The sequence below is a fragment of the Pinus tabuliformis genome, chromosome 9 (assembly GCF_031772625.1).
Source record: "Pinus tabuliformis cultivar Carrire ecotype Pingquan chromosome 9, CPIR1, whole genome shotgun sequence".
Lineage (NCBI taxonomy): Eukaryota > Viridiplantae > Streptophyta > Pinopsida > Pinales > Pinaceae > Pinus > Pinus tabuliformis.
Genome location: NC_142307.1, coordinates 160,364,979 through 160,375,072, shown reverse-complemented (window position 1 = coordinate 160,375,072; position 10,094 = coordinate 160,364,979). Strand labels below are relative to the sequence as shown.

The window sequence follows — 10,094 nt, the reverse complement described above, 5'->3', positions numbered from 1 at the left end:
TGCTTTGAAACACTTTGATCTGGCTGAATTTTGTGCTGTGTTCAACTGAGTCGGTACAAGGTGAACTTTGTATGTCTATGGCATAAGTGGAGAAGTTGAAGTTATCTACACAACGAATAAATATTTCTTGAAAGGCCAAGGCCCTGCGCTGAAAATGAACTAAAACAAAGAAGTTGGTATTCAAGCAGTGCGTCGCCAAGTGTTGTAGCACTGCAACACCCTACAATTTTTTGGCTCGCATCCAAATTTCGAAGCCTTCCTTTTTTTTCCTTTGATGGTTGTGTTGAATGCATCTAAAATCGTAGCAACAACATTGGGGGATGACCACCTGGTCCGGCCCTTAATGCAGTTCCTTTTCCATTTGGTATGGTGGCTCCGACTAGATAATATGGGACCAGTTTCCCAATAAAGGTGTGATTTGATGAGTGGGTGTTTAAATAGGTAACACGATGATAGATGGTTGGAATTTTAAGCTTATGAATATATGTGTGTGTGTGTATATATAACCCGGGTAATGGAATATCAAATGCGATTTATAGTGACTTCTATTAATCAAATGCTAATAAAGATCAATCACTTGACTAAAGAAAGTTAAGCATGAAATATTATCACTTCAAACAAAGTGATATAAAACATATCGCATATCATGATAACATTAATTTCCAGCATACATGTTTTAGGATATCAATCGAATCAAAACACTGTTATATCACATAACATGAAACAAAATGACATTGATATAAGTACCATATTTATTTGGAACGTGATACTGAAGTAACAATCTGGTTCTTCCTTCTTGTTCTGAAAACTCCAAAACGATACGGAAATGCAAGTCTTTTTGAAATCTCCTTACAAAAAAAATTGAACTTTGATCCCTGCTTTCTACAAAAAATAAATTAAGAAGTAAAAAAGTGTTATCTTCTTCAATCCAATTTTTAATACAAATTCAGGACCCTTTCTAAAATGACATGAAAGGGTCTTTACAATATAAATAAAAGCCAATTTTTCATAAAAGGTGCTTGAAGTGGTTGGAACAACCTCTCTCAAAATATGGGATTTCATGATTAAAAATAGAATTGCAATAACTCTAAAAAGATGCATCATATCTATCATTCCTCATGTGGCTTTAACTGAAAAATCTCAAGCATAGTTTGGATTTCCGGTGGATGATTCATCCTATCATGCAATTGACCTGTGTACATTGCATCCAAGAGTTCTGGCATCATGCGCTCAGCTGCATCAGCAAGACATTTGACTGTAATTTGTTGGCTATGCGGTTTGACCAAGTAGAACCAATGTGCATCCCAATTGAGACTTTTTAATTTTCTGATTTTCTCCTCTCAGGTATTCACATCTTGCTTCCATTGTTTTTCCAATACTTTTGCCTTCGGAAGATTTTCTGGGGAACACTCAAAAATTAAATTGGCGTTGTGTAAGTTATCATTTATAAGTTCAATGATATTATTCCTCACTGCCCTGGCCCTGGAAGTTGCTCTTTCTGCTTTGATCAGCTGTGTCTCCCATTCTGCAAACAATATCTCTTTGTGAGATTCTTCAATTACTGGCGATTTAGTAGCCCTTCCCTTTCCTGTGTTCTGCCAAGAGATATAATCTGTAATTTTGTCATCCACATCTTCGAATTCCAACCTGGAATTGACTGCTTGATCTATCAGCATGCTGGTTTTGATACATAGTGGATGAATGAGAGATATCTTTTGGCAGAGTTGGGTTAGCTATTGAGACAAGAAATTATTTATTTCTAAGGCTTCCTTTATAAACTCTTCAACTTTGGGATTTTCTTTGAACTTCTCTATTGAGAGTTGTAGCTGCTTTATTTTCTCATCCTTAGATTTGATCTCTTCATCATGTGTCAGTTTCAGCTGTTGGAACTCTTGAGATAGTTGTTGTTGTCTATCAATCGCTTGTTGATCAGTCCTCTATTTTGTCGCCCTTAGCTGTTCTTCAAGTTGTTTAATCCTCTGATCCTTTTCCTTGATCAATTGATTAACTTTAGTTTCTTTATCAATCATGGCAGCTATATATGCTCCTGAAAACTGAGATAATTTGGTCAAGTCCTCAGAGGGATCAATTTTTGAGTCTCTCCAAATTATATTCATGGATTCATTTTGAGGAACTGTCGCTGATACTTGATCTATCTTTCTCTTTTTCCGCTACCTTTTGACTACAGCCTTGTGTTTAGGGCTATAAAACACATCCAACGGTAGAATTTCTTCTATTCTGAGTGTAATCTCTGACGAAGGATACTCAGGGATTACCTCGATTTCCTTTAGAGGTGAGTCCATGCCGGATATTCTATCAATCCCAGACTCATGAATCATCGGCTGTTATTTTAAGGGAGATTCTGGTGTGATAACAGTTTGGGTATTACTTTGACCTTTAATCTGTTGATCAAACTGTTCCAATTCTTTCATCAATATCGGGTCAATGTGAACATGTGTGTCCAATTGTCCAATTACCTTCTCGCTTGTCTTAGTCGCCTCAGAAGTTTTCTCCTACTCTGTGCTTTGCGCTGTTTGCTGGATGACCGGTGCTATATTCAATAGGTCCAGTGGCACTGTTTGAAGCCTTTGCATCCTGTATTGGATGAATTGATCCATTTTCTCTGGTTCCAACTTAATCTTTGCCAGGTGGTGTACTTGTGAGAACATCTCGGCTGATCTAAAGAGGTCATCAAATTCATCTTTCTCATGGATGAATTGTTTAACTTTTACCTGAGTAGTGAAATTGTAAACAACTTTATGCAGGTCATACTGCCTTTTGGGAATAACCGCTAGGTTTAAACCCCCTATTTTCTCAGCTTCAATTTGGGTGTGCTTATAATCATGTAATGAATAGATGTTGCAGCGAATCGAAAAGGCAAGCCATAACTGTTTCTTGGCATCTTTGAGATTTTTTGAAAGCCCTTTTTTAACTGTGTGGGAAGCTATTTCCCTAGCCAATAATTTATTCAGGACATATAGTGGAAGGACATGCGGGTCGGTAATGTTGCCGAAAACCCTAATGTATTTTTAGATTTAGTATCTGGAGAATCCACAGTAAAAACCATTTTTCGTCAATGTTTCAAATCCCAACCGGGATCCATCATCAAGACCTTTTGAATGTTGATAGTAGAAGAGCTTAAATGAGGTATTTAAATAGTTATGAGGAGAGAAGGATGAGATGAATGTCGAGTTTTTCAAATAATATTAATTTTGATTAATTACTGATGAGTTAATTTATTAATTTAAATATTAATACAATAGTAATAATATCATTAATTATAAATTAGGGTGTGAAATATTTATTATATATTTTTAATATATATTAGTATTTTTTTTCTATATAATACTACCTAAGCACCCGCGGGGGATTTGAATTGGTGACCTATCGCAAGGAGTGCCTTAACAGTACACCCATTCACCGTCAATCCAAAGCCCCGTGGGCAATATATATTAGTATTTAATGAATACTAATATTTAATATTAAATTTTAAATTATATTAATATTGATTAATAATTAATATATTATAATTAATTAATCATATTAATAATTAAAAAAAAATCAATATTAATAATTAAAATGGTAATCATAATAATTAATAATATTGATTAATTATTAATATTAATTAATTAATATTAATATTAATTTCTAATTATTAATATTGATTAATTAATAATATTAATTAATATTAATCAGTATTAATTAATTGATTATTAATATAAATTATTCATTATTAGTTAATAATTGATTATTAATAATTAATAATTAATAATTAATAATTAATTAATAATAATTAATATTGATAATTCATAATTGATAATTAATATCAAGAACAAATAATATATTTTTTTCTCGGTAAAACTAGCTAATCTATTATATTATATTTACAAGTAAACTTTACATGCAGAGAGACAGGCTGTCCAGGGCCAACTGTGGCACCTTGGATGACTTAGCTTGACACAAAATGCTCCCTCGCAGGGGCAGCACCTCCTGAACATACCAAAACACTTCCAAAACAGACCAAAACAAAAGACAGTAATGACACGACTATACCAGAACATGAAACAGAATTGAGCTTAGACAGTAGCGATACGGCCCACGCAGGGGCTTCCATTCAAAAAACTTCACGGGAAACCTTGCCCAGACGCATGACCGCAAAATACATGACATAATTAAGAACTGAAAATAAACAGACACAGTAACGTAGCCGAGAGAGACCTTTGAGTTAGACCATAGCCGAGAGAGAGAAGAGAGGGCTGGAGAGTGCTTCTGGGGATCAATCTTCAGGCTCTTCCTCCACGACGTAGCACCATCCTTGGCCTTCAGGGATGCCTGCCCACATTGCCATTGGATCCTTTGCAGTGGCCAGAGGTTCCTACTCTGGAAGTTGGGGAGGGGCTTGCTTGGGCTCTTTTCCAGAAGTTCCTTCTTCAATTGATGGCTGCAGCACTGGACTCTCCTCACGATTGCCTTCTGGAAGTAGCTCAGCCGAAACTGGTGGCTTTCCATCTTCATTCTCCTCAGGAACCTTGGTAAAGAGGACTGAGATATGTGCACTGATGCCTGCACTATCCTTCGAGCTGCCCAAGTTGAAAACGACTGAGCCAAATGCTGGAAGCACAGGCTCTCCTCCACTGGAGCTGCCAACCTCCATGAATTGATTGGCTTGAATTGGGGTGGCTTTCACTCTCCTATGGCAGTAGCAGCAGCAGCAGTGATGGTGCACATCTGCTGCAGGGGGGCATGAAGAAGCACCTCGCCCCGGTCCCCTTCTGCTCGGTTGTCTCTCCCGCAATCGAGCCATAGACTCCACGTCTTCTTCAGCTTGTTCCAGGACCGAGCGCGTGGGTTTGAAGTCCCCGCTGTGACTGCCAAAGGATAACAGTACCCAAAATGATGCAGGGCGGAACTCCACTGCCCAAAGACCACGCACAGAAGTAGCAAACTCAGAGCAGACTTTGCCCGAGCAAGAGACTTCAATTTTTGCCTCAAATTCGCTCCAATTGCTCTTGGAGTTCTGTTCCTTTCTGAGACATTCACCAGATTCACAATAACAGATTGCAGTGACTGCGTTTTGAGGGAGGAGAGCGCCCACCCGTCCAGAAACTTTCCATGCCTGCACAACCCGGACCTTACCAAGCCAATGCATCTGCATTGATCCGTCTTCCCTGTAATATCTCTCAACATTCCCTCGAACAGAGCCCTCCATAACTGCTTCCTGCCTCCCCGTCGCTTCACTCTGCGCAGCATTGAATGCCCAGAGCTCGGGCGGCTGAATGTTATACCTCGGCGGCGGTGAGCCATTACTCTGCGACGTTGGCACGGGGCGGCACATGCTGGGCATGTGGCTCGTCCCTGTCTGACATGCCATCACCCGCATCCGGGGTTTCAGCGTCTCTTTGGATGAGACTTTCACAGTCCTGAGTCTGTTGATTGCTTGGGATTATATCCAAATTACTTGATAGGAGGGTTTGGTTATTTTCTACCCCAATATTAGCTAGGAGATCAGCAATCTTGTTGCCTTCTCTTTTTGTGTGATGAAAGGAGAGGGCTCTGTGATTGCACAACTCATGAGCAATGTTGTTTAGCCTTGCTTCTAGTCTCCAGCTGTCAGCAACTTTTCTGGCTTGAGAGCCATTCTGGATGCGCGTGGCCATGTTGATGAGGATCTGGGAATCGTCTTCCACTATCAAGGGTTGAATATTGAGTCTCCTAGCTACTAAGAGCCCTTGCCAGAGTCCCTCCAACTCTGCGGAGTTATTGGTGTCCCACCCTATATTGCCGAAATAGATCTGCAGGGGAGTGCCTTTATGGTTTCGGATAATGCCTCCAAATCCTGCTGGTCCAGGATTGCCTTTGGAGGCCCCATCAAAGTTGAGTTTGTATGAGTTGATGGGAGGGGCAGTCCAGCATCTATTTTCCTTGGTGTTGCAATTCGCTGGCTGATGCATGGCATACTCTTGTGGCAGCTGCAGCTGCCAATTGTCGAGAATGTTTTTCTCATTGTCTGTGGTAGGGAGATCCTCTTTAGTCCATAATCGTAGAAGCATGGTTTCTCTGAGATTTCCATGCAGTCTGCTCCAGATTTCCTCAATGGGAGAGCTCTGGTTTTTAAATATCCGCCTATTCCTTTCCTTCCAAATGTTCCATAAGACTGTGCCCAGGATGATATTCCATAGGTGATTGAGGATTGCACAGTCATAGGGGCTTTTCAACCACTGTCGGATGGAGTCAATGATATCGTCGTCTCCCTTGCACCTTTTTTGGCATCTGAAGCTGGCCTTTTCCCATAGTTGATTGGCTAGTGAGAAGGTGTCCAGGAGATGTTGCAAGGTTTCCTCGTCTTGAAAGCAATTGTGACATATCGAAGGACCTTGAAAGTTGCGTCTCCTTAGCTTGTCCCAGGTGAGAATCTTTTTGTGTCCTACCATCCAAAGGAAGTGGGAGATTTTGGGCCAAGCTTTAAAGCCCCAAATTCTTCCCCAGAGAGGATCCGGTCTAGTGGGAAAGTTACCGATGAGATTATAGGCCTCGGAGGTGGAGTAGGATCCTTTAGGTAGATAGCCCCATCTGAGTATGTCATCGTTGTCCTCATACCGGATGCTCCTCTTTCTTAACTCGTTCTCAAATTCTGCTGCTTCCTGAGTGTTTGTGTTGCTGATTATCTGGTTACTCGGTCGCCATTTCCTGAACCCATTCTCCGTCTCCTGTATCCAGAATTGCTGGACTGTTGCCTGCTGCTGCTCCTGCCTGTTCGGAACCATTGCTGGAGGAAGAACACTCGAGAGTTTGGGCAATTGGTTCCAAGCATCATTCCAAAATCTAGCAATGTGACCATTCCTTATTTCCCAAAAGCTGTGCTGTTGAATGAGCTGGTAATGTTGCTTGGCGGCGTTCCAGATTAGTGATCCCTTTTCAGCGGGTGTAAATCTGATGAGCTCTACTTGGGGCCTGTTGTTGGCGTATTTGGCGGTCCATATTTTAGCCCATAGCTTATCTGGATTAGTCACCCATTGCCACCAGATCTTGGCATTCATGATGGTGTTGTTGTACTCAGGATCTCTGAGTCCAATGCCTCCTTTGTTCTTGGGCATACAGACAGTAGCCCATTTCACTAGTGCCCATTTGCGGTTAGTGGCTGAGCTTCCCCACAAAAAGTCACGCTGCAGGTTCCTCAACCCTTTTAATACCCACTTTGGAGCAGCTAGGATAGAAAAAAGGTAGAGAGGCATGGCTTGGAGGATGGACTTAATGAGCACCACCCGACTAGCTAGTTTGAGGGAACGGTGAGTCCACAGATTGAGTTTAGATTCGAGTTTTTCTATAAGAATGCGCCACACGGGCTGCTTTATGGCAGAGGCAGTGAGAGGAGCTCCAAGGTAAGTGGAAGGGAGAGAGGTTGAGTGGAAGCCTAGGATGCGGGAAACAACAGATTTAACCGACGGAGGGGTATGGAAGAAGAAAATTTGAGACTTGGAGCAATTGACCTGGGTGCCAGAGGCTTCAGAGAAGTCGTTGAGCAGGGATTTTAAACAGGAAGCTTCCTGAACCGAGGGGTAGCCATAGAGCATGGTGTCATCAACAAATTGTTGATGAGAGGAGGTAGGGGAGTTGTGGATAGAGATGCCTTTTAGTTGCTGAGAGTGGATGGCATGCTTGATGTGTCTACCAAGACCTTCAGCCATAAGAACAAAGAGGAAAGGGGAAAGGGGGTCCCCCTGTCTTATGCCTCGAGAGGGCTTGAAAGGTCGGGAGGGAATACCATTTACCAGGATGGAGAAATGAGTGGAAGTAATGAGGCTCATGATCCAATGAACCCAAGTGGCACAGAAACCAAAAGCTTTCAACATGTGTTGAATATAAGATCAGCTGAGCTTGTCAAAAGCTTTAGAGAGATCCAACTTGAGTAACATACCGGCTTTCTTGGATTGTTTGAGCGAGTGAATGATTTCGTGCGTGAGGAGAATGCCATCCATTATATGTCCGCCTTCTACATATCTCGACTGCTCCGGAGAGATGAGCATGGGTAATAGAGGTTTCAACCTATTAGCAATGACTTTGGATATGAATTTATAGATGACATTACAGAGAGCTATGGGCCTAAATTTGTCAGGTGTTATGGAGTTCTCTTCTTTGGGGATGAGAGTTATGAAAGTGGAGTTGAGGGAGGGGAGAAGCCAGCGCAAAGCCCTGGATTCCTCTACAATCTGCCAGACCTCCATTTTAATCAAATCCCAGAAGGCATGAAAAAACGTGGTTGTGAAACCATCCGGTCCAGGGGCTTTACCTTCTTTGAGCTGCGTCATTGCCTCATCTACTTCTTGGATAAGAATGGGACGCATGAGAAGTTCCTTGTGTTCCTCTGTGACAAGTTTGGGTATATTGCTGGTTATCTTTCCAATCGCCTGTTGCCGATCCACTGCTTGCTCTTGATGTACCTGCAGAAAATGATTGAGGAGGATCTCTTCGATTTCCTCATGCTTCTCAACTTTTGCCCCCTCTTGGTTCTGGATGAATGGAATATTATTATGCACCCTTCTCTGCACTGTAGTTCTGTGGAAGAATTTGGTGTTGCGTTCCCCTTCTTTTAGCCACCTGACCCTTGACTTTTGCCTCCAATAAATTTCCTCCTGCTTTCTCCTTTCTTCAAGCTGATTGTGTATGTGCCGTTCTTGATCCAGGGTTGCCTCCGTGTGCCCTTCATTAATTATTTTCTGTTGGAGATCCCCCAATTCCTGATTTAACTCCTGTTGCGCCTTGAATATATTCCCAAAGGTCTCCCTATTCCAACTTTTTAGGTGACATTTTAGAAATCGCAACTTCTGTTGAAGCTGGTACATTTTCGATCCCTCTGGTGGGATGAAAGAGGCCCAGATGGTTCTGACGAAGTCCTTGAATGTTGGGTGTGTAAGCCAAAATCCCTCGAAACGGAAAGGTCTTTTGGTCCGATCCCCTGGTCTTTGCCATTGCAGAGCGATTGGCCAGTGATCTGAACCAGTATGAGCCAAAATTGCCGCCTAAAGATCGCCTCCAAGATGCACCGCAGTGTCCGAGACTAGAAAGCGGTCTAGTTTGGAAGCAATCTGATGCTTGCCACCTCTGCGATTGTTCCAGGTGAAGGTGCCATTACAGAATGGCATATCTATGAGAGAGGCATTTTGGATAAAGTCCTTGAAGCGATCTACTTCTGGTTCCAATCTGGTTCTCCCTCCTATCTTATCCTCTATTTTGGTTATCATGTTGAAGTCCCCTGCCACGATCCAAAGTGGATGTTGCCTATTTGTGCTCAGCGCTTCGATGGTGTCCAGGAGCGCGATTTTGCTTCCAGTATCTTGCGGAAAATAGACGTTGGATAGGTTACCATGTATGTTGGTACCTAGAATATGAAAGGTCGCCTGTATGAGGTGATGGGAGGCATGAAAATCTGTGAGAGTTACAGCTTGGGTATTCCATGCTATAGCGAGCCCCCCTGAAGCTCCCGAGGCATCTACAGCAACAGATCGGCTTCCTGGCCAGGCTTTTGAGAGTATGCGGCCCAGCGTGGCGCTATTGCATTTAGTTTCCTGGAGGAAACACATCTGCGGTTTTTCCATCTTGATCATGTTTTTTAACATCCTGAGTTTTCCAGGGCTATTAAGCCCTCTTAAATTCCAGGATACAAGCTTCATGGTTCAACTAGTTTGGGCAGGACTGTAGTACTTCGTCAACTTCGCATATCTTCCGGAGTCCACCAGGATTTTCCCAATCTCTATTGTTCTCTGGAGATCTGTCTTCCTCCCTCTTTTTTTGGTATCCTTTGGACGCAAGCTGTCGTCCCAAGTACTGTCGGGTTGAATACCTAGTTGGTTTTGGTGGTAGGCTCTGGAGATGACCACTTCCAACTTTTCTAGATCGGTCTCAGAGATGGATTCATATGCTTTTTTTTTGCAAGCCAGTTCTAGTTCTATAATGTCCAGACCGTGTAGATCTATGCTTTCTGGCTCTTCCTCCATTTTGTGCACTTGACTGCTTTCCTCATATCAAGAACAAATAATTAATATTATAATCATTATTGTTATTACTATTGTGTTAATATTTAAATTAATAAATTAACT

General features: G+C 41.9%; 1 protein-coding gene across 1 annotated transcript; it reads right to left on the bottom strand.

Moving 5' to 3' along the window:
- Nucleotides 1-9,017: 9,017 nt before the first annotated feature.
- On the bottom strand, nt 9,018-9,668 carry LOC149147618 (uncharacterized). The gene has a single exon (XM_089441893.1). It carries the CDS (start codon nt 9,666-9,668, stop codon nt 9,018-9,020), a length of 651 nt encoding a protein of 216 aa, XP_089298019.1.
- Between the last annotated feature and the right edge of the window lie 426 nt (nt 9,669-10,094).